General features: G+C 38.1%; 1 protein-coding gene across 1 annotated transcript in view; it reads right to left on the bottom strand.

Annotated features, from left to right (window-relative positions):
• The window catches only part of LOC123555646 (uncharacterized), a 34,626-nt gene extending 10,439 nt beyond the window's left edge, over positions 1 to 24,187 (bottom strand). Inside the window, exon 1 of the mRNA XM_045346242.2 lies at positions 24,065 to 24,187. Within this exon, the coding sequence (XP_045202177.1) occupies positions 24,065 to 24,094 (30 nt within the window). The 5' untranslated portion in view covers positions 24,095 to 24,187. The remainder of the gene's footprint in view (positions 1 to 24,064) is intronic.
• Positions 24,188 to 26,439: the final 2,252 nt, after the last annotated feature.

Raw genomic sequence — 26,439 nt, 5'->3', positions numbered from 1 at the left:
TGCGACATTTTTAGTATTTGAACTCTTTGAATAAACTAAAGACATAGTTTGTTTTTATTGTTTAATAATTGATGATTGTCTTGGAACCCAGTGTTCTTAGAAACGTTGGAACCAGTAAGTGATATTTTAACTGTTGGCCTTCAAATTAGTTAGGCTCTTCTGTGCAAAAACATTTTTTACGAAACCGTAATTAGAGTTTGATCCTTGGGCAATTTAATTTACATGACAATGAAGAACGTTGTCCAAGGGGCTAGTATTTAGCAAGAAAGTAAATTTCAATATATCAACATATTTTCCAAAGGTATGAAACAATAATTTGTAATAACATTGTGAAAGTGGTCCGATCGTTAGTTATACAATTCTTGCATCATGATTTACAGTTTAATCAAACACTTTATGATTTAACTATGATGTTAAATATTCACAACTTGCCTCATCCAAGGAACGTCGTATAATGTATTCTGAACAAACATTCTGGAGTGGCTTCAAAGAATTTCAAATGCATATTATAAGAACTATTTTTTACCAAATTTCATGACATTTTCATCTCTATTTTCAAGAAAGATGTAGTACCGAACATGTTAACAAGTTTCATTGTGAACATTCGAGAATTTTAGAGAAATATAGGCACTTAAGTGAGACCACCCCCTACCCATTTTCTGGGCTAAATTTAGGCTCTATGGTCCTTCATTGCAAATTTTGGTAAAAGTTTCACCTGTATGTATTATTTTTCACTTTGATTCTGAAATATCATTCATTCCGTCATGAATATGACTCAAATGGATGCATTTTGTTCTTTGTTTCATATAAAATTCAGCTACTTCAGAACAATTTTGTTACAGTTTCTAGATTTTCACTCCGTCGTAGACCTATTTTCCACACGATATCCATACATTTACTTCAAGAAAACGAAAAGAAAACGGGGTGTTGAATAGTATGCAGTGAAATGCAAGCCAACTGAAGTCAAGTACCCTCATATTGCCGCATTTCAGAAAGCGGTCCGCAGAATAAACACCCTACTTTTGTTTTCAAGTAAACAACTGGAAAACGTGCGAATATTAGCATGAAAAGTGTTCTTTTTATGTAAAATTCATTACACGAGTGAAATAATGCCAATTTGGCCCCCGATTTACACGCAAATGCGCGAAAAATGGAAAAATGAGGATCTATTTATTAGGGACTTCGTCCGACTACACCACGGAAGCATATTTCTGACCGAATTACTGCATTATAACCTTATATCTTGAAGATTATATAAGTGTTTTTTACGTATAACCAACATTTTAGCATATAATTTAAGTTGTGTAATTATTGCTCCTAAAATAGTGGTAGGTAAAAATTATTCCGAAATATTAAAGGAATATGTTGATAAGTTAACCCAGCTGTGTGTTTTAGTGAACAAAATAACGTTATAGTTGCCTAATAAAGTCTGGAGATTACCATTCCCTTAAATATAGTTTTCGCGTTGTTACGCGCAAAAAAGTATCATGGAAAAGTGTTCAAAAGATATAGTGACATTTCAAGATCTCAAAACTCTGAGTATGTATGGTTATTTCAATAACATTTACAGGGACGTACCTGGGCTAACGCCTATACCCCTATGCGTACAATTCGAATTCGGCACCGTAAAAATGAATAGGTTTTAAGTGTTAAGCACGCAATGAAATGTAAAGCCCAAGGAGGTTGAGTGGCTATTTGAACAACATCATAATATTATAATAAGATTATAAAATTCCTTTTTGAAATATTAGTCTGATTTTTTTTTGATTTTTTTTTAAAAGAAAATCGTGAATATAGAAAAACAATGTAAAAGATAACTGTTATTTTCATAGAATCATAGAGCACAGTCAGAGACCGCCAAATACCACAAATAGAAACACTCACACAGACACGCATGCAAGTGAATATAAACTGACAGCGATGACAAAACGAACGGATATGTGTATATTGGACAGCCCTTAATTAAAGTTTTCTATAGAAGTGCCTAAGTGGAAATCTTAAGTAGAAATATTCGAACAATGCAAGGGAAGCAAATGTACAAATGTATTAATGCCGGAAAACCCTGATATGTTTAGAAAATTAAACATAAGATAATTAATTAACGTAAACTTGCAATATTATGCAAGTTCGTGTCTGTGCTTTTGACAGTGTTTGAAGGTGGAAGACTTCGAGTGTCTCCTTTGGACATAACCTTAGGTATGAAATGGTACTCGGATAAAACCATAAATAAAGAGACACTTCTTGCGGGGTTTCGGAAATACAAAGATACGAGCGGATACAAGCTACAGACAGTATCTCAAAGTTGCACTTTGTAGATCGGAATTTTACATTTAAAATGTTTACGTTAAGTTTATGTAAACATGCAATTAACAGTTTCTATGCAACAGATTCAAAATAAGACAAAATGCATATTTAAATTTTTATAACTAGTACAAAACTTCTAGCCCATGATTTATATTTGCTAAAGATGTATGCTAATTAGACGTTTTAGATTTAGAGCATCACTGCAGGGAGATTTTTGATATCATGTCAAAAAAGAGATTCTATGAAGAAGCCATCCTGCTACCTTACGGAAAATCGGTGGTTCTACCCAGAAGGCCGCCTGTGATGAAATAATGCACGGAGGGACACCTGGGCTCTTCCTCCATCATTAAATCTATAAAGTTCCCATTTGATCTAAATTTGTGTCGGTGCGTCGTTATTCCAAGAAAACTAATGTGCATGCAAGTTTCTACGCCAACGACCAAGCGCTCGTTTCTACAAACATACCAACTTGAAGATAATATGTATATCCACAAACACTTGATGTACTCAATTCAGTAAAAATGTCATCATAAAAGCAGGACAACCGTCTTACTCTGCTGTTCAAATTTCAAATGACATGTATTTTATTGGTAAATCAAGAAAGCAGTGCTCAGGAGAAGACAAATTATCAGCCGATGTTGAGAAAGAAAAAGATACACTAAATATAACACTCTTGGCGTGATATTGGTTGCATGGTTGCAATTAAATCTATCATTTTTTATCCAAATCTAGATACCGAAATACAATTTAACCTTTTACGCAGTTTGAGTTTGCGTTTGCTAATATTAGATGGTGTTTACAAAAACAAGAAAAAAGTACGTTTCGCTAGAGAAAACTTGAAATATATGCAATTTGTTGGTTAATACATATATTAAAAACCTATCAAAATCAGGGTCCAGAAGTCATGCATTAAAATTTAACATTAACGAAGATTTCAAAAACGATAACAACAACATTAAAATTAATACAGTTAGTTCTGCTTTGCCATGCGAAATATGCAAAATATACCTGCGCAGGTCTTGACTATTGCAAAATAAAATATATCATAGGATGACATAGTCTTTCAGTGACGCAAATATTTTGGAACATTACTAAATATCAACTGTTATTGTTGATTTAAAATTGTTTTTCCTGGAGTGTTTTGAAAAGAGCGATTCACAGAACTCTGACATTGATATTATACATATATATCATGATATTACGTATGGCATGATTCATTTTGTTATTCATCGTTGTATCGAAGTTTCTTAAAGAAAAAGTCTGCAAGATAGATATCAATCATTTTAAAATCTTAGATAAAATTCTGTTTGAATACTTGTACGGGCCAAGCATCTTGCCAGAGCGATCGAGCTACTGAAGCACACACTTTCCAGGGTAAAGTTACATAGGACACTATACGAAAATGGTTATATTTCTCAAAGTATCCGAGGCTTCTCCAGTTGCTATTTTAGACACTGTCACGATCAATGCCAGTAAAAATGCGCCATGTGATAAACTTTGAATTTAGATTATCATCTTTGTAATGAACAGTATAAATGTTAAAATCAAAATATATCAACATTGAAATACAGCAAAAGAACGCATCTCTTGTCGAATATTTTTCAATGGGAGACCCGCCGCCCCCCCCCCCCCACGAAAAAAAAACCACATACACCGGGAGATACCGCCTCCCTCAGCTACTCCACATTAGCAGCATTTCTGTTAAGTTCGTAGTTTTGCTGCTCATAACTGGCGTACAGATCAATATCATCCAGGTAAGCCTCTTGTTTACATGCACAGCCTACACAGAATTACCTATACACCTGTAAAAATAAGTGCCTGCCCGCTTAGATTTACTGTTCGTAGGGTCTGAGAGTTTGTTTTCCGTAACGATTTGATAACTGGAATTGTGTTTGAATCCATTTGTCCTCCTCTTCAGATTCATGTGGGGAAGTTGGCAGTACTTGTATAGATTCCAAGAACACTGCCTACCGTTACATTACTGAAATACTGTTGGAAAACGGCGTTAAACCAGAAACAATCAAACAAACGTGTACACAATAACATATAGTAAGCAAGTTAAAAGACGATACGTACTTCCCCTATATCATAATATTAGGTAGTTTCGCATTCGGCCTGTATAAAAATCACTACCGTAGCATCTCTATACCAAATAGCCCTGCTGTACTGTAACTTAAGCCTGGGTAATGATATTGTCCTGAATTTAAGACCCGACGACGATTACAGCTATATGCATTTTACAATACCGGGCTATCTAGTCATATAAATTATTAGCAGTTTGAATAAGAGAAATAATTATATTTAAATGTCCAATGAAATAACAAGTAATTTTAATGATTTTATCAGTTATGAAATGGACGTTTCCTTGCGTTTGTGGAGAAATCACATAAATATTTCGGATCAGTACTAATTTTCTTATATTTCCATGCATTGTGATTTTCCGCCGCTCAAATGTAAACATTTGAATCATTTGAAAGTCGAATGATCACAGGAAATACTACAAATATTGAATTAAATGATTGCCAGACGACAAGTTGACCCGGACAAACTCTTGTAAAAGGTTCAAAAGTTTAACGTGTCGATATATAGTTACAATAAATTAATGATCTAAGACGTTTTGCTATAATCAGTTTTATTGTTTATTTATGGGCAACATATTAACACGACAAATTAATATTTGTCTTTATTCTTGAACAAAACGCATTATTTGAAATTACTCGAATTAAAAAATAAACACACACAGCCTCCTCTATATGTTTAATAATTACCTTGCAAACAATTCTATCATAACAACAAATGTAACAAGATAAAGTGACCATAAGTTAAATAATTAATAACTATTTTCATGTCAAAAATAAGTAACCTCCTCAACGGGACCGGGTACGCCAGAGGCTCCTGCCCAGCTGATGAAGGTTAAAGAACTTAACTGCCTTGCCAACAATTCTGAACATACTCAACAACAAAAATATGACAAAAATAAAGTTATCCGTTAAGTAATTAAAATCTAATTCAATTTTAAATACGCTGTAACATTTTCAACGAGACAGGGTAGGCACAGAAGCTCCTGTCAAGTTGGTTTGAAGGTTCAATTCCACTTACATAATTTTATAACAAGATGGGATAATATTATAACAATATCGGTTGTAAGTTACAACTTGTAACGGCCTCTTAAATTAAACTTGACAGGGTAAGCGCGAGGGCTCCGACCAAGTTGATGAAAAATTCACTCGACAGGAAGGAGACCAAGCGTGACATGCCAGTCAGTCCGAATAATCAAAAATCGCACCTTAAAGGAAAATATGTAACTGCAACGCAATGCAACAACTTAAACAAACTAAGGTAAAATACCAATTGCGGTTCATGTTACTTGAGAGAAGTTTGAGACTATAAACAAGCGAGGTTCCATTCCAGATCATAGTCTTTACTCACGTTGTTGACGTCGAAAAACAAATGTCAACATCAAAAGGAAAGATAAGCAACCTTACATTACCGAAATCCAATTATTTACTACAAAATGTTTTACTGTTTACTAATGCCTGTTACACAACACCAAGCAATCTAGGTCCTACCACACTATAAGAATCGGTCATAATACTTAATTAGGGAACGGCATCAAAACTGTGGTATTCTACTGCAATCTTACACTAGATTACTAAATATTTACTGTAAATATCTTTATATTATTTAACGATGCCTTTTACGCAACGCAAAGCAATCTAGGTCCTACCGTACTATAAGAGCCGGACCTAGTGACCCAAAGCAACTTCGAATCATAACACTTTATTAAAGATTGGCATCAAACCTCTGATATTCCACTGCAATCTTAACTAAATATTTACTGCAGCAAACTTTGTACTATTTACTGATGCCTTTTACGCAATGCAACGCAATCTAGGTTCTACCGTACTATAAGAGCCGGACCTAGTGACCCAAAGCAACTTCGAGTCATAACACTTAATTAAAGATTGGCATCAAACGATAATATTACACTGCAATATTAACTAAATACTTCCTGCAGAAAACTTTGTACTATTTACTGATGCCTTATACGCAATGCAACGCAATCTAGGTCCTACCGTACTGTAAGAGCCGGACCTAGAGACCCAAAGCAACTTTGAGTCATAACATTTTATTAAAGAATGGACAAATCAAACCTATAATATTCCACTGGTCGCACTCTTACGGGGGCTAAATACTTTATTGCAGAAAACTACTTTGTGTACTATTCACTAATGCATTTTACGCAATGTCAACGCAATCTAGGTCCTCCGTACTATCAAGCCGGGGGGGGAAAAAACAATTCCCCCCCCCTTTTGTAGTGCCCAAAGCAACTTGCGAGTCAACCATTTTATTAAAGAATGGGCTCAAACCTATCTAATATGAGAATAAGCACTGCCTCACCGGGAATCGATCACCTCAACTCAAGGAACTCATCCCTTTAACATTTAAAAAACTGTCTATAGGTGTTTAATAACAGGCAAATTGTTGGAAGACACAATGGACAAGACTTGGTGACAAAAACAGCTCAACCTAGTGCTCAGTGATCTAAAATCATACAAACTGTGAAAATTTACTAGGATTGCAGTACTCACGTGTTACGAGTCTTAACAGACCGACAACACATTAACAATCTAATTTGCAAACCACGTGGCAGTTAGAGGCTCAGTCTAGGAAACAATATTAGCCTCTTGTGCAGGCTTGGTTTTTCTAGTTTGTGTTAAGTTGTAAATCTGAATTCTCGTAAATCAATCCTAAATAATTTTGTTTTTATTCATACACATCACAAAGACTTGCCTTACACTCTTTATTGAAAAACTTTCACATGTTTAGTTTTATATCTGTTTACACATTATAATGATCGATAAACAGTCACATAACTTGTTTATTTTATCCATACTGAAATAATAAGCTGAACTGGTGAATAACACTTTTAATAACATACGGATGCTTGTGGCAGGCTTTGAAGATAAGTATTGTCAAAATAAGAAAATGTGACTTGCTTTAAATCTGTAATTCTAAAAATGTAACAATTCTCTGTACAACAAGACAATAAACAGAGGGGCCATGATGGGCCCTGAATCGCGCTCGCAACTGACATATTAACATAAAGTATCATCGAGATCACTGTGCTGACCAAGTTAACATTAGATATGATCTGGAAATGGTAGCCATCTAAGAGAGTTTAACTAGCTTGTTGCCTTTGATTTGACTTGGTGACCTATTTTTTGACCCCACATGACCGGGCAGATTCAACTTGTGACTGAAAGATCATCCGCGGATTGGAGACTTCTGATTATGTTTCACTAAGAATGCGTCCTAAATGTGGCCTCTTGAGTGTTCACATAAGCCGTTTTCCTTTGATTTGACTAGTGACCTAATTTTATCCCACCTGACGACTAAGTTAACTTGGCCTATAGATCATCAAGATTAAAATTCTGACAAAGTTTCATTAAGATATGGTCATAAATGTAGCCACTACAGTGTGGTAACAAGAACAAGCTTGTCCTTTGATTATGAGCCTATAAGTGACCCTATTTTTTGACCCTAGACGAACCCAATATCAAACTTGTCCAATTTGTTATAGAGGGATAACATTTTGACAAAGTTTCATTAAGAGTGGTGTCAAAATTGTGACCTCTATAAGATATTAACACGCTTTCCCTGAATTTAACACCTGGTGACCTAATTTTGACCCCACTTGGACCAGATTGAATCTTGATCTATGGATCATTAAGGATTAACATTTTGACCAAGTTTCATTACGATATGGTCATATTTGGTGCTTCTCTACCGATCGTAAACGTAGCTAAAATATAATCCTTTGAGTTTTGAGACGTAGTACCCTAGTTTTTTGGACATGGCCCTACATAACCACAATTCAGACTGGACCTTGAGATCATCAAGATTTTACCACATTGGCGGTGGACCGACGTTTCATGAAGCCTATAGTCTTAAAATGTGACCTCTAACGTACAAGGGGACGGCGTTAACAAGCTTTGTTCTTTGAATTTTATATGGGTGGACCTAGTTTTGATACCAGGAATAACCCAACATCAACTATAATCCAGAGATTTTATTGAGAGTAAGGAAAAAGTCATGACCCAATTCTAAAGGCTTAGGTGAAAAGATGATGTCGCTCTAGAGTGTTAACGAGTGCAACAATTGGCTTTGACGACGAGGAAAGGGTAGATGGGGACGAGCATTGTGGGAGCACAGAGGGGCGTATACACAAAAGGTCGTCACAGGAGCTTGACAGCAACCTACTGGACTGCTACAGGTGGTGGAACGTAAACGGCTAGAGTATTGTGGCCACAGTGTGGAGGTATTAATTATACCCCTACAATAGTGATGCCTTATACTAGACTAAGCCAATATCACAAAGCAGCATTTTCTTGATGCTAGTGACCTAATGACCTCAATTCATCTCTCATAGTTGTCACATAGAAGTCGGCGGAAAACCGCCAAGTTCATAAGTTGTTGTGGATGGACAAAGGTTTAAATGGGGATTCGTAGGGAGGTCATGCCTGACCTTTTGAGGGAAGCTCGTAAATCGACTACAGGTAATAACTGCGATGCTGCAAACTGGGGAAAATCACCAGAACACGTTGGTACTAAATTGTGTGGTGTTTTCACAGAGGCCCAGAACATCCGGAAGTTCTAAAAATGGTCCAAAACCAGTTTTAAAAACAAGAAAATGGTTAAATTGAAATTGAATTGAACTTAACATCAGCAAAGGAGCACGCAAGGGGGAGACCCAAAGGAAAGGAAACGAAGAAAAAAAAAGAAAAGAGATGAGGGAAACACAACCAAAGGGGAGAGAAAATAGCGCGGAACCGGATAAGGATAGATTGCATAAATGGCGCGACTTTACCGTTGTTGTTAATGAGGTCGGAGGGGAAGAACCCCAGGTCACCGCTCCGTGGCCGATCATTTTAAAGAACCGGCCGGGTCAGTGTGACCTTGACCTGGTGACTTACGGACGCGATCAGACGGCAGTGGGGTTCCGGCTGGTCATAATCACGGCGGCTCCCTACAATTAATAATGATCCTAGGCTCAAGCATTCTCAAGTGTCATAATCTGAAAAAACATTTCACACTGTATTTTAGCCTTATTAGTGAACCTGTGGACCTAACTTACGCGGGTCAAGGGAGTAAAACTGGACTGTAATTTCATGATTTGACACCTGTGTACCAGAACTTTATCATCCTAGGCTCAAGGTCTGCAATTACGATCCTGGTATCGGAACCAAGGGTTCAAGGAAAGCTGTATCAAGGTCATGTGACGCATTGGGACACTTTGCTCATCTATTGATATGGCCCGTCAATTCAAACAGGGAGGCCTGTAATTTTACTCATGTTACCACCTTTGTTACAAAAAAAGCTATGATCACAACAGGCCAAAGTGTTGCACAGTTATCCCTTTGACCTATGCTACACTGACAACCCAAAGTCGACTTGACCTGTAACTAATGTACCTAAAAAATATGATTCAATTCGATACACGATTTATCTTTTCATGAGTGATATCATCTGCTTAGTCCATGGTGCCGGCACTAGGTGAAGGAACAGAACATATCGTCTTATAAATCTCATGAAAAATAGTGAGACTGATATAGCCCAGCACCAGGAAATATAAGTCAGACGGCCATTATAGCATGTCCAAAGAAGCGACTAGGAGTTGTGCATGACCACTCTTGTCTCTTGAGGCAACCTTTATTATGTCCAGATAAAAGAGAGTTGCAAAAGTTCAATATAAGTTATTTACAGTACACACAGGAACGTAAATAAAAAAAAGCAAACTTAAAAACAAAATCCGCACCAGCATAGATAGTCAAAGAATACACACTGAAATTTGATGTAACCATTCAAGTGGTTTGTACTCCAGAAGGTGTCTTGATTTTCCCTACTGACGCAGGTGAAAATAAACAAGTTACAAATGTAATCCTATTTATAGTATACAACACAGGAAAAAGATAATTCTAGGATCTTAAGCATGACACTAAAGGCCGTCGCATGATGATGAACATTGTCCAAGTTAAAGTCAAAATCCCTCTATGCATCAAAAAGAAATGCTCGCAGACAAAGTCTTCTTGTACTGTTGTGACTTTTGAACACTTAACGTTGACCGTTGAAAAAAAAACGCTTATACCTAGGGCCGCCGCTGGGTTCTTCCGCATAAAAACAGCGCTGTCTCGATGGTGGTGAACATTTTGGGGCCAAGAATAAATCAGAAAAAGAAAACAAATCTAAAGTGCCTCCACTGCTGAAGAAAGGAAATGCTCGGGGGCAAGACGCAAGTTGTCATTCTCTGTATCCTTTGACCCTCTAGTGTGAACCATTGACCTTAGACAAAGGGACCTGGTTTCTTGCGCATGGGAACACTCCATCTCATGATGGTGAACAATTGATTGCAAATCATCAAATCCGCTCCATGCATGTAAGCGAATGCTCCGGATAAAGTCATTTTTGTAATTGACCTTTGGCGTGAAAATTGTGGATCTTGCTTTGAAGATAGGAACCTTAGGGCTTATTGGCGCCATACACTACTCCGTCTCACTGAGGTTCACAATCAAGCCCCCTATAGAAACACAATTGCTCCATGCACTGTCCAAATTAGTTGTCCCGGACAACAATCCGGACGGACGCACGCACGCACATACCCCGAATAGACAGCTTGGACACTATGTCGTTGGCTAATCCGCAAGCGTGTCTCGGTACATACAAACCCCAAATTGTGATAGTCGTACGTATCTCTTAAGGAACCAGTGCTTAGGTCAAACACTGCTGTTAACTCAAATAGTTTATGGGTTTCTAATTAAAACCTGGAATTCCATCCTTAAAAGTTTTTTTTTGTCGGGTTGGTTTATTAAAGGGTTCCCTTGGTTCTTCTGTCTTTTTAGATTTGGTCCTTGATGTCGGTTTCTTTCTTGTTTTCAAGTATGACTGGATTTGGTTTGAACCTTCCATTTTGTAGCTGGCCTCTCACAATAAGGTGTGAACCTGTAAAGACCAATAAATCAAAGTATGTGTAAATTGATCACAAAGAGACTCAACCACTTTCTAAGATCCCATGAAAAGTGAATGTACGGTGAGGGGTATAAAAAAGTGGCGGATCACAAGGATAAAAAGGTTTACTGACGCACGGACGGACACGTACAACAGTGACACGCCGCGCTACACGATCACCAAACAAAGGCTCACACCATTTGTGCGACATGGGAGACAAGGCGTTGATGGGCAGGTGAGAGCTTAAAACAGTAAAAATCAATATCAGTGAGTACTACCGCAGGTCGTGGTCTCTGTGTCGCCAAACTAAATATGTAATAGAGAAATGGAAACATTGGATTTGTTGTTAGTTTGACAATGGTTTACCGAGGGTTGCCCAGGAATATTTTTGTGATGTTGGGAAGAAAATGGAATAGTTTGGATTGGGGAAGGGGCGCGAATATAGGCCTCTGTCATATAAAAGGACTGAAAAGACCCTTGCCGGCTAACATTTCGACAAGAAAAGCATTTTCATAAGTTTTTCTTTCAGTGATATAGGTGCTGTATATGGAATTAAATTCTTTGGGTATTTTGAAAGAGTACCACCCCCATGATCTTCTAGTGAAGTTTGGGTCTAAATCTGCCAGGTGGTTCGACTGCAAGATATTTTTTACAATTGTTGGCAATGACGGACCTCAACTCATGTGTCCACCCTGATGACAGGTGATCAGCTATAAATTGTTTAAAAAATTTGCATACATGTAAGGAAAATTTTGGTTTTGTCGAGAATGCTTTATCATCAAGAAATGAAAATGTTTTGTGGTGGGGGGAGTCCTTCACTAAGGGTCTATTTAACGAAAACTTTTTTTTCCTGTAATGCTAGAAAATTAGGGTGGGTAGGTCGGAAAAACATTTAAGGAAATTTGCTTTGGATTTTTTAAAAAATTATTTTATGGGGAGACTTTTGGAAATTATTTTTGTGTCAAAAAGGTGAATACCAATAGGGTGGTTAGATGCTGCTAGAGCATCAGTAAAATATGATAAATATAACATCACTGTCCATGTTTAAAGCATAAAAGAACAGTTTTTGTGCAGCAGCTTTGTTGTCAAAATTGAAAACCACAAATGTTCTACAGCGAGCCAAAGGGACGCCGAAAGGGGTAAAAAGAGTCCATTATGGGGATCGGGCCAGACATTATCCGTGGTAGTATGGGTGCAGGACAGTACACGGAGAACGGAAACCTGTATAATTTTATGGCCTAATGTTCCTTGTGGATATTATGTGAGTCTAGGAATGCACTGACTCCAATGCGCGAAGAAATGCTGGGTTCACAAAAGGAACAATACTGAGTGTTTGTGATATACAATATATCAATAAGGCTGTTTTTGTGCATGAAATTAAAACGATAGGTGCGTATCCCACCACTGTGCATGTAGATGGCACATAACAAAAGTTCGATATGATGGATCCCCCCGCCGAATAGGGTCAGTTGTGAGGAACAGCAAAAAATATATCCAGGCAAAAAGTTAGAATGTTACGCAGAGCCGAAATATTTCGTAGTCAAAATCAATATCCACACGAAACTTAATGGGTTTTTTTGGGTGGGAGGGTAAGATCAAGATTTACTGGGGGGTGCGAGTGGAGTGCTGAGGTGTGATAACGCCAATCAACTATGTGCGGAGAGAACTAACTAAAAAAGCGAAAAACTTGGGGGGGGGGGGGGGGGGAGGGCTGGAACAGTAAGGAGAGGGCGGGGGGTGTGCCTCCTCGACAGGTAAGGGTTCTTGGCACCATTTGTGTATGTGTACAGCAAACATGATGCCTGTCTTGTATAATAAATGTTCATGTAAAACAATGAAAGAGTTTACATGAAATTCTTCCAATTGGTTGGTTTTGGTTACGTACAGATCTGCTGGATTGTTTAAACCCCAGGTTAAAAGGTGTCCAATAACTATATGGAAAATGACACACTAATAAAAAAGGAAATGACGGGGATCATCAAAGTAAGGTGTTGTGTTCCACTAGTATTGTCCAGTTTGATGAAGCTTTATTCTCCTGCTAGTAAGACTGAGAATAGGCTGCTGTCACACTGACTACAGGGACTATTTTTTGTACATTTTTCATTAAATCAAGGTCAACTCCTGAACTGACGTCGACGGTGTACAGCTCCGTACCAACCGGCTCCGTCCCATCTCATCTCTCAATGGTGAAACCCGCTCGTTGCTAAGCGGCGATCATATCTCCATATCGTGTGCCCTCCTCTCGCCACTCTCAGGCGGGGGGTGTGCCCTCAGCTCAGAAAGTCGGCTTCCGTGATGAAATTCTACGGTTCTAACCATCTTAGTTACATCGCCGAACCATGTGTGCTGTGGGTCAGACTTCGCGTTGCCTGTAGTTGGGGGGCATTGCTTCCTACTCAACCTCTAAAGTGCGCGCGTCTACAAACCGTTCACCTTTCTGACGGGGAAAGTGAACCTCTAGGGCGCGTGCCGCGCCGCACGTTTACTCATCCGAGATGACATATCGCTTGTAAGCAGGGCAGCATCTGCAGTACTCCTTGGGCGCGTCATGCGGGTCCTCCCGCTCCGCCCCGTCGTCCGGTCACCCTGTCTCGCACTACGTTGGTCTAGGAGGCTCGACGTTCCGACGTCGCGCCGCGGCACACCGCGAAGGGGACTGCGTTACACGTTGTTATGGGAGCAGTGTGTGTTGTCCCGTACGATGTTACTGAACACCTTTAATCGCCTCGTAGTCCGCGGACGTGTCAGGTGCACCCCGCCGTCGTCTAAGGGGGGGTTGGTTCACGGGTAAAAAAGAGTGGGCCGAGTAAATTGCGCTAAGAACATCAGTGGGGGAAAAAACACTGAAGGGCATCATTGCAGTTCTTGGGTTCTGTCTATTTTTCAAGTTGATTGAATTCGACCTGCTAGTGTTACTGAGGATGGCGCCTGCAGACGGACATTTTTCTTAATCAGGGCAGATAAACTCTGAGGGAAATTGACAATCAAAAAAAACACTTGACGGGGCACATCACCGAAGTAATGTGTTGGTTCATGTTTTTATTCCTAGGTTTCATGAAAGTTCTACTTAGTAGTTACTGAGAAAGTGCCTGTCCCGGATGCTATGTGCGACGTACTCTACGGACACACGCCCATTTCATACCCCCCGTCCCGGATTTCATCGGCGGGGGATAATAAAGAAACAGAAAGATCGAATACTTATGAGCGCACAGACACGTGGGTTTAGTCTTTCACAAGCACTCCTTGGAGCAGTAACCACATACTCGGTATAATAACCAAGATGCCTGAAAATAGTTAACAGTGAGGCAATCTAAGACAGAAAACTGACCACCAGCTGTTTTGAAATTCAAAGGTCTAAGGGACTAACATCCTTTTCCGCAGTTTTTTCAAATTTTCAGCCAATAAGATGAACCCCAACATATATTCATTTGGCATGGCGGGAGAATTTGTTAATTCAGAAACTTTTTTTAATGAAAATACAACAGTGCCCATTTTGTCCAAATGTTATAATGAAAACGAAGTAAATGCGTTTACGATTTCCCGTTTTGAAAAAAGAAAAAGTCCACTGTTGATCAGGGTAGTGTTTTGGTTTTACGCACGAGCGACCCGCCTACAGCCAAACATTCTTTAACCCAGTGAATTCCCGGTACCTTTTTGACTTTGTGGTCTATGACCTTCTTCACTTTGCTCGTATCATTAAAGAGTCAACAACAACTTGTAAAGCAGCTAGAAGAATTCTGTTCGCCTTCCTCAGTTTAGTATGAACACAGCAGCCGAAGACAAATGCTACAATTGGTTTTATTTGGTATCTGAACGTCATGAATCATAAACTGTAATAACTTTAAACGTTAGATATACATTTGAAGTATGTGTGCAGATGTCCAAAATTCGATTTCAACTAACCCATGCTGGCAAACCAGATAGAAATTTTCCAAGCCTGACCCTTAAAGCGGATTTTGAACCATAAAACAACTAGTCTTAGAACTAGCCATACCTCAATACTCATCAATATTGTTTGGGGGACATGCTCGACTGGGGCTCCTAGGAAGAACAGAAACTGAATGCATCGGACCAAAAGGAATGTGAGTGCTTCAGTTGCATTTGCAGAGCTCAAATTTAAACTTTTTTGACCAACGTACTGCAAATTTTAGCTGTAGGCTTTTTTTTTTCCTTGTTGCTAAATCTGAAATGTCCGGTACTTGCAAATTTAGACTTTCAATTATGAATGTTAGAATAGTTCCAAAAAAATCCTGCAGAACATCAATATGTGTTTGCACTGAATTTTCTTGGGCGTAACTGCAAGTTTTGGTGCTTTCTCCTAACTTGCACCGCTCAAAGTAAATTCAAACGCATCATTGATGGCGTAACTTAACTCGGCTGAAACTAACGGCATGTCAAATGTTTTCGTACTAATATATTATAAATATGCGATTCACCTGGGGCGATTAACTGTATACATGTACGAATTAGTAAGCTAGCCTGCATTCTAGATTTAACTATAAGGATGACCTCTACATTTCGTATACTCAGTAATCCATTCAACAAAAAATGGGCGTGACCAAAAAGCATGTTGTGGTATTTCTGTTATCCTCAAATGAAAGGCGTAATCTCCAAACATTAACAAAAACCAGCAACAATTTTGAGCTATTTTTGTATATTGCAAAATAAATTGTGTGAAAAAATTTTTATCTCGTTACACCTTGCATACGGCGGCATGAAATTGCTTGGCATTTAAGACGGAGGTCCCCAAACATGTCTCCACTGCCCTGTGTTGTTAAATTACAGTTAACCACTGTGTGGCGGCAAACATCTCTTGCATTGGGCGATGAGAAGCAGTTTGAAGGTGATACAATTGCCTTGCGATCTCAGCCATCTCGACTCACTACCATCAGTAAAAAACAATGTGGTGCAGCTGTACGCGCGCCCACAGAACCCTCCGGGGATACAGGTGACTCGTAGGGGTGTTTGGTCATTACGAACGTTTTATAGGGTAGTCACGATCCTTACATTAACTATGTTAATGTCTAACCGATGTACGTGATCAACACAGCGCTGGGTTCGGCCATATTGTAGCCCGTTGGGTGGCGCTCCAAATAGGTGCAGGCTCAAGCAAACATTGGTATATTCCAATCAGTCAGCTCGTCGCGGCGGCGACGAACGGTGCAAAAGCAAACGCTAGACACGCTCAGGGCTGTATCAGAGATGGCGCACACCGGGTCAGAACTCAAAATCGACACACTGGAATGATGAACAGGAAGTGCTTAGTGTGCGCGCACGGAACGCCTCGAACAAAGGCCAATCCGCTTGCGGCTTACTTAGCACAGCCTCCCATGCTATTGGAATCACGGGCTTCCCGGCCGTCCGCTGGGTTGTCACCCACACTAAACTACTCCTGCGACTGGTGGGCTACCCGCAAAGAGGAAGCGTCGAGAATTGACCAGGTGTCACATAGTGTCGCGGGGTGACCACGACGCGACACACAGGCGAAATAGACATCCTCAATGTAATGAGCGATGTACAGCAGGTCACTGTCGACTCATCTTTGTGCCGCTGTCCCGTAGGGGAGGAAGAGCCGACTGCGTGTGAATCGGTGTACCGTCACGTAAAGTTAAATGGTCGTAGGGGGAGCAAAAGTTGGGTGGAACTAATCTACCAAAACTGAAGGCAACCAATTTTTTTATTTTAATTTGTGTCATATGAAAACAGAATGACAGCCAACTCTCTGGGAACAGGAAAAGCATCAAGGGTATACTTTACGATTTTATCACAAAGATTGTTAGAGCGTGTTTTTGATCCATGGACGGACAAAACTGGACGGCGCCGATCGTGGGGCACAGTGTTACTTAGCTGAGGCTGAATCCGTGGGAGTGGTTGTCAATATACACAGAATCGGTCCTTGTCTAATAGTGCTCTTGATCGGTCTATAACGACGGGGACAAAAAAAAAGCTGATACACGAAGGGGTGTGAGCACCTAGGGTGTCGAGTTATGAAGCCGAGAATACACATAGTAACATGTAGTGCGGAAAGCATCCATAGCTCACACGATGTGAGCGTGGTGCCACAGGTGGTGCAGGCACAGGGTGCGGAGGGTACCGTGCCACGCGCGCGCCAATCACCCAGATGCAACAGGTTCGATGACGGGGCTAGAAGCAGTAAACATGGCGCCAGTTTCCAAATGGATGATAATAAAACTGTACAAACCATAAGAATGTTCTATGATTTTTAATAGGGGAGAGTTTCGTTGGGGTGTTACATTATTCTACAATGTGTCGGAAGTTTAGTTACTACGTTTGTTCTAGAAAAATTCACAGGGGAGGGGGGGTCCAACGCGATGCACAGGGGTGGCTGTACTGGCGGGGCCGTCAAGGTATTCTATATAAAAGTAAAATCATTCCGGTTCAATGCAGTCATAAAGGGGCCTGCAGTAAAATCACGGCAATTTCTTAATTTTAAACAAAATCAATATAGGCGTAAAAGGAAGTCAAAGAAACTAAGTACCGGGGAATAGGAATTAAAGGATCGCTCTGAAAAGCGACACAAAGGTGAATCTATTCTCGTCATCCCCGAGCTGAAGAACTCGTTAGAGAATTTTTTTTGTTCCTCAAATTTTCAAAATGTCGGCGCCAGTGTAACGTGTATCCACTCTCACTCTAAATATAAAATGTTCAAAATGTCGCCGTTTAAAAATGCTACTCAGTATTGAATAAAGCATGTTTGTATCACAAATTATATCAGTGTAGTCACGTTACCGGCTGATTAGCTTCTGACGCAACAAAATTAACAGCTTACTTTGAATATTCTTTCGGGTCGCAGACATCTTATTGTGCGGATATTGCGTTTCGCCTACTGATCTGACGGACGCTTATTAACATTAACGAAGACCGTGATATCCCGAATTTCATCGGGGTCGTCGCACGCCCATGGTCTAAACCGGAACTCCATATTTTTTTATTTGGATAGTATGTGTTGTTTGGATACCCTCGTATGTTACCGTAGTGGGATTCGATCCCGATTTTCGTCGCTTCGCGACGAAAATCGGTAAGATCGATTCCCTATTACACTGCAATCTTAACTAAATACTTCCTGCGGAAAACTTTGTACTATTTACTGATGCCTTTTACGCAGTGCAACGCAATCTAGGTCCTACCGTACTATAAGAGCCGGACCTAGAGACCCAAAGCAACTTCGAGTCATAACACTTAATTAAAGAATGGCATCAAACGATAATATTACACTGCAATCTTAACTAAATACTTCCTGCAGAAAACTTTGTACTATTTACTGATGCCTTATACGCAATGCAACGCAATCTAGGTCCTAACGTATTATAAGAGCCGGACCTAGTGACCCAAAGCAACTTCGAGTCATAACACTTTATTAAAATATGTCATCAAACCTGTGAAATGTCACTATAGTCTTAACTAAATATTTAATGCAGAAAACTATGTACTATTTACTGATGTCTTTACACAGTGTAAAGTAATCTAGGTCCTACCTAGCTATAAAAGATATACCTAGTGACCTAAAGCAACTATGAGTCAGAACATTTTATCAGAGAATGGCATCAAACCATTGATCTTCTACTGCAATCTTAACTAAATACTTACTGCAAAAATCTTTATACTATTTACAGAGGCCTTTTTTGCAACGCAAAGCAATTTAGATCCTACTGTACTACAAGTTCCGGACCTAGTGACCCAAAGCATCTTCCAGTTATAACACTTAATTAGAGAATGGCACCAAAACTGTGGCATTCTACTGCAATCGTAATACTACATAAATAAATTTTCACTGAAAAAATCTTCATATTATTTACTGATGCCTTTTATGCAACACAAAGCAGTCAATGTCCTACCGTACTATAAGCACCGGACCGAGTGATCCAAAGCAACTTCGAGTCATAACACTTTATTAGAAAACGGTATCAAAACTGTGGTATTTTACTGCAATCTTAGATAACTAAATTTTTACTGCAAAGTGTTTATACTATTTACTGATGCCTTTCATGCAACGCCAGGCAATCTAGGTTCTACTGTACCATAAAACCCGGACTTAGTAACCCAAAGCAACTTCGAGTCATAACACTTAAAACATGATACTATTCACTTGTGCCTCTTACGCAATATAAAGAAGGTTAGGGCCTTTCGTACTATAAGAGCCATCCATAGTGACCCAAAACAACTTTGAGTCATAACACTTAATTAGATAACAGCATCAAAAAACTATTCCACTGCCACTATTCACAACACGCTAGCAATGAAACAGTTACTGTACAAAACAACATCACTATAATGTATTGCAGTCTTAGGCAAAGCAAAGCTACACAACAGCGATTAAACTCGTACAAGCAACGGTTTGCAAAAACGTATGTGGCAATTGCGATGCAACAAGCGAACTACATTATTGAAGCTGTCATGTCCCCTCGGGTACAAATTGGAAACGACCGACGAGAAATGATAGCTGAATGTCTAACAAAGATGCTCTAGATTAGATATAAGTATAAACGCTTACTAAATGCATCTAATATAGATATCACGCACAGTCTCCCTCCTGCCGACTTAAATTCTCCAGTAAAATATGATAACGTCGAGCGACAATTACATTATTGTGTCGTAGGCTACCATAAAAGTATAGAAAAAATAATTTTATCCATAACAAGCTTTAAAACAGTATATTTGTAATGAACGTTATCTGATTGAGAGTTCAGAGTATACTGTTGATTGTATAGACATGCATATTTTGATTTTGGGCCGGTGGCCACTACATAAAATAAACATTTGTCATTATCCTTGTCATAATGAAACTGGACGGAAACGCATTTTATAAAAAAGAACATTGCATGCGGCACCTTTGTGATCTCATTATGGGGTGTGGCGGGTGGGCAAAATTGTCAACTTTATATGTACTCGCTCAGCCAACGTACAAAAACAGACAGAGAGCTGCACGAGAATTCTCAGCTCTTTATGCAAGTTTGACAGACTGTTTACCGATATCAAATTTAACTAGCTACAAGCTTGTATAAACTCGAGTACCAATTTATAACGATAAGAGCGAGGGCGTATCGGTTCCATAGCAACGGACGTGACATTAATTTCTCTAAAAATAAATCAAATTATTTTAAAAGAAAAATAATTTTTATTATTTGAAATTACTCGAAATAAAAAATAAACACACACAGCCTCCTCTATAAGTTTAATAATTACCTTGCAAACGATTCTATCATAACAACAAATGTAACAAGATAAAGTGACCATAAGTTAAATAATTAATAACTATCTTTATGTCAAAAATAAGTAACGCCAGAGGCTCCTGTCCAGCTGATGAAGGTTAAAGAACTTAACTGCCTTGCCAACAATTCTGAACATACTCAACAACAAAAATATGACAAAAATAAAGTTATCCGTTAAGTAATTAAAATCTAATTCAATTTTAAATACGCTGTAACATTTTCAACGAGACAGGGTAGGCACAGAAGCTCCTGTCAAGTTGGTTTGAAGGTTCAATTCCACTTACATAATTTTATAACAAGATGGGATAATATTATAACAATATCGGTTGTAAGTTAACAACTTGTAACGGCCTCTTAAATTAAACTTGACAGGGTAAGCGCGAGGGCTCCGACCAAGTTGATGAAAAATTCACTCGACAGGAAGGAGACCAAGCGTGACATGCCAGTCAGTCCGAATTATCAAAACTCGCACCTTAACGGAAAATATGTAACTGCGACGTATTGCAACAACTTAAACAAACTAAGGTTAAATACCAATTGGGGTTCATGTTTGCGTCTATTATGACAACGCGCGAGCTAGATCAATCGGGCTAACGTTTAAACTGATACCGATTAACGAATCTAACGCCCGGTCACCTTCCAGTCGATAGATTTTTCCCGCCACAATAAATTTTCAAAAATTTATCCCCCAAAATTCTTATCGGTTGGACGCCATGTTCTTAGAAATCTTTTAAACACAGTTGCCAAATGCCCAGCCCAGCAGCAAACGTTTAGCAAACCTATTTTTTAAATGATTGTATTTACCTTATGATGTCTTTTAGCACACAAAATATCTTTCTTTCTTTAGATTATTTTTATTCATTTATTTACTTATTAATTCATTTATTAATTGATTTATTTTAATTTTTTTTTCTAATAATATAAGATGTTACTTTCTGTTAAAAGTTCCAAGCCAAAATGCTCTCTTCTAATGCTGTAGTTGTTTATTAGCAAAATTATCCACAAAGACCCGCGGTTCTCTTCTTGACTTACAAAACATCTAAGTGGCAACTGTTGTGGCAATGAACTGTCAATACCCTACTTTTAGGAGGTTTCAGTAAATCTAATGTTTATTTTAAAACCACATATTTATTCTGTACGTACTCGACCGATATATAGGTCACGCACACACCTATTAATATAAACTACACGCCTCGTTGAATATGTCATGTCGATAAAGTAGTATGCTTGAAATTTAACCGTTTTACTCAATGTTTTTAAATTGCTGCCACTTACTCATCATTAAATATTTTTCTATACTATAATTTTTCTGTGTTTTTCGGCCAAAAATTTGAATTTTGTGCATATATAAAGTGGTTTACGTGTATTAACGATAAAAACTAAATAGTTATTCGCGATCGCGCCATATAAAATTTCACAGGTAATCCTGTATAAAATCAGCTGTTTTTATGTAATTTTGTTGAACTTTCTGTCAATAACTTATCAAAAATGCTACAGAATTCCAGCTATGTTTATTCTCTAGCGGTGCTGGAAGTTTGAGGACATAATATTAAATAATGAACTTTACACGCATGTTTTTTATGTACGTGACGCCCTAATTTCGCGTGTGCGTTTTTAAAAAACTAATTACTAAATTTTTTTACTGTTTATTTACTTTTTACATCTTCATACTACATTTTTCTAATGTTTACTGCTAAATTTTTCCTAGGATGGCTACCTTTTTCATACCCGTTGTCCCGGACGTGCACCAACCCGTATGTACTTTTGCCGTCCGATAGTAAACCCTTTCATCCTAGATTTTTTAACTAACCTTTCCATTAAAACTAGGTCAATGTAATGATTCAGTTTCTATGGGACGAGACTAATAGGCGATACGAATGGGCCCGCAAACCCCTTTCCCGCTTCATCTTCCTTATTTTGTTTCTGCATTATATAAGGATTCGTCAATCGAGCAAATAATTTGAATTCGAAAACAATCGAGAATAGGAAACTCTTGGTTTAAAACCACCCAAGGCATCTACTTTACCGTTATCACGTGCATTTTCGTTTCAAAGCGTTTATTTTTAGCTGATGATTTAGCTGAGTTTAATTTTTCCGAACTGAAAACTCATCTTTTTTGACCGCGATGTTTTAAGGAACTTACTTGCGAAAAGAGGATTTTTATATCATCATGCCGCCACACCCACTTTGAGAATTATTATTAGCACATGGAAAAATTGCTTATTATTTAGTTATTAGAAGGAATACATCAGAATTTGAAAGAAATATTAACAACTGATCCACCAGAATAATCCTGTAGTAGTCTGTTTCCTCTATCGTCAATGTCACCAGTGTTGACTGTTCGACCTTCAGGTGTCACAAGTTCGCCAGCAGGCCTGCTTTCAAAGTTACACTCGCCGGTTTTTTTTTTTTCGAGGGACCTGTCGTTTTTAAGCTGTTCTCTTTCATTTTCGGTTGTTGTCAGACCCCCCGCTTTCTTATTAAAAACCTTCGGAAAGCGTAGAAAATTTTAAATTCTTTTAAAAATTGTAAAACTCAAAATTGTCAACTTTAAAAGTCTCGCTTGCTAAGTAAAAAACAGCAGGAGCTGCCGGTTTTTCCAGTCTTTATGAAGTTTGCGACTGTTTACCGTATAAAAATTTTAATAGTACAGGCTTGTTTAAATCGGGACCAATTAAAACGATAAGGCGGGGGGTACGGTTCCATAGCAAGGGGACGTGACTTAATTTCTTAAAATAAATAAAATTTTTATAAAGAAAAAATTTTTTTTTAAATTTTTTTTTTCCCAAAGGGTTTTTGTAACCGTTACCTAAATGAGATAGTTCACAAAATTTAAAAAGCACAGTGTTTTAAATATCTATAATGCTTTCACGTTTTTTGCATAACTGTATAAAATATTTTGGAAGTTTTTTAATACGAAACTTATATAAATTCAACTGAAAAAAGTATTATGACTTGTTCTTTGTCACAGTTTTTAAAACCCATACAGTATCTGTCAATTTGTTTTTTATTTATTTTAAATTAAAACTCACATATCAAAACAAAAATGAAATAAGTATGCAAATATGGAAAATAACTCCATTGTTGCTTTTTTTTCGTGTGTTAGGAATATGCCCTTTTGAAAACTAGACTGATAATCAATGATAAAAAAATTAGGGTAGTTTTAACATACAAATGAATTTTTCGCCCCCAAATAAAAAATTTACTCCCTCGACAAATGTTAATCCGTTTTCTTTTTTCAGGATGCCAATTCTTTGGGGTAAACTTATTTTTTCTTTTGTGATTTGCAGTTTCTACCCGAGAAAAGGGGAGATAAAAAAAAAAAGTTAAGCAGTAAGTGCTTTCTCTTAAAGCCTTTTTGGCTAGGGTAAATGCATGGCATTTAAAGAACAAAAAAGAAAAAAAAATGTAATAAAAGAGATTTAATATTGTTTAGAGGCATATATTTTTGTTTCTCGGGTAACTATAGGTAGCCTTCATTTCGAAACATAATCAAAATTAACTGTGATTAAAAACTGACTTACAATGAAAAGTACTTTTTTATAATCCGCCATGATTTAGATATATTAAATCTAAAATACACTCCAGTAAATCAAGTTCCACCTTGTCGTTGGTTATGATATAAACTAACTGATGTACATGGGGTTTGTTCCCTCTCGTAAAATGTTTTTCCCCCAAAAACTCGTTTACGGGGTGGAAAATTGTTAACATGTATAGTTTTTTATGACTTTTTTTCTGGTAGATGTAGGGTATTTGATATTTATTTATGATTCGTCGTTGATGTAAAAAGTTTGTTTCAAAATTATGGCGAGGACTTGAAAAAACCCAAAACATAGTGGTTTTGCGACCGCATGGTCCAGCCCGCCTGTGCACCCGCGCGTTGGTCGGGACCCTTTGCTGTTCGCTTTCAAACCCATAGCAATTAGAGAAATGTTAGCGGCAGCTTGGACCCTGATCGATGCGCGCATGCGCAGGTGGTCTGGATCCATGCTGGTCGAAAAACCCACTATTTTGGGTTTTTATGGCCGGCCTTTAAAAAAAAAAAATCTATTAAAAAATCCGGTCTAATTTTAAAAAATCGGGTCTTTCTTTAAATACTCCATGGAAATTGGAAAATTCCCATAAGGGCAGTAACTCGGGGCAGAAAAAACACTTATTTTTCCTATTGGTAAATCGTATAGTGGTGTAAAATAATGGTTTTTAGCCTCTCCGTGCTGGTGTTTTTTCCCTAACTAAATACATATTATATGTTTTAAGTAAAAACGGGCTAGCAAGTTATGCAATGTAAGCTGGGTGACTTTTTGAGGTTTTAAAAATTTTTAAAAAATTCCTGTTTAAATATTTCTTAGGCTTTTCCCTTTTGTGCAGCAGTTCGTATTTTTGTCCCATTTGATAAAAAAAATTGTTTAAGAAATGAAAAAATTAATGTTTTTCTTTGTTCGGGCAGAGTCTAGATCTAGCTTTTGTATTTATGTTGTTAAGGCAGCAGTTTTGAGCATGCATAATCCAAAAAGTAAATATGTTCCAGGCAATTATTTTTTAAATTGGTTTTCTATGCAAACCAAATTTTTACTAACATTTCCCGGGTTCCATAATTTGTTTTATTTTTACTAAAAAAATTTCTGTAATGTTATTAAATATTATCGTGATTTACACCCCTTTTAATGATAGGGACCTTTTACCCCTTACCCCATCCCCTCTGCAACCTAATGTTCTGTAGTTTGCATATTATCAAAATGTTCTCGTTGGATTTTTGGACCTACAAGTCTCCAATAACTTTTCCGTAACAGCATCATTTTGTTGTGAGCCTACTTTGTGATGGAATCATAGAGCAAGAATTTATTTATTTTTTTTTTTGTTGGGTTTTAAATCGGCCCGACACAATTTTTAGGTTTATGGCGACTTTCCATTTTTAAATGGGGGAGAAAGCCCCCCGGTGCCCCCCGTGAATTTCATCCGGCGGGCACCGGGGTAAAACCACCGACCTTCCGTAAGCCGCGGGGGCTTCCCCCGTGAAGAATTTACGCCCAAATGGGTTTCGAACCCACATCGATGAGGGGAAAAATGGTTTGAGTCAACGTTTAACACTGGGCCCACGGGGGCCCCCCCATGGCACAGAAACACTCGCGCACAAACGCAGGAACGTGTACACAAATTGGCAGCGATGACGAACCGAACGGGTATGTGTGTATTGGACAGCCCTTCCACAGAAGAACCCAGGTGGAAAATTTTAGAAAAAAAACATGGAAAAATTTCAAGGAAGCAGGTGTTTTTATGCGTTTAAAAAGTGAAATGTTCAGAAAGTTTAATAAGATTTTCAATGTAAAGTAAAATTTGCAATTTTTTTCAGGGTGGTTTGTGTTCAAAAGAATTTCCCAGTTTTTTACAGTGTTTAATTTTGAGAGGAGCCCCTTTGTGCCTTTTTGGGGCCTAATTTTTGCAGAACTGGTATCGGTCAAGCCATGAGGGTTTTCAAAAAGCCAGCTTGAGGGTAACGGTATTAAAAAAAAACGAGCTGATACAAGAAAAAGGGGACCATATCAAAAAGGTGCACAATTGATAAAAATTTACATTTAAAAAATTGAAAAATTTTGCTAGGGTCGTTAAGTTTACGTAAAATGCAATTAACGTTTCAACCCAACGTTGCATATTTAGCAAAAGAAAGCGTAGTATTTTTAACAGTCAAAGATTTTGCCTCATTTACTTTTATAGCACTGCGAAAAAAGATTTAAATATAGGGGAGTGGGGGATCCGTATATTACCCGTATGGGGAAGAAATACGGGAAAACTAAAATACGGGCGTTAGGGGGTTTGTATATTTTAAAAGTCCGTTTAATAAATTCGGATTTCCGTTTACTGTGAAATACGGAATTCTTAGTTACGTCCCCGTATATTATTA

Source organism: Mercenaria mercenaria, chromosome 7 (assembly GCF_021730395.1).
Source record: "Mercenaria mercenaria strain notata chromosome 7, MADL_Memer_1, whole genome shotgun sequence".
Lineage (NCBI taxonomy): Eukaryota > Metazoa > Mollusca > Bivalvia > Venerida > Veneridae > Mercenaria > Mercenaria mercenaria.
The sequence above is the reverse complement of the archived record's forward strand: the minus strand, read 5'-3'. Positions and strand labels throughout refer to the sequence as shown.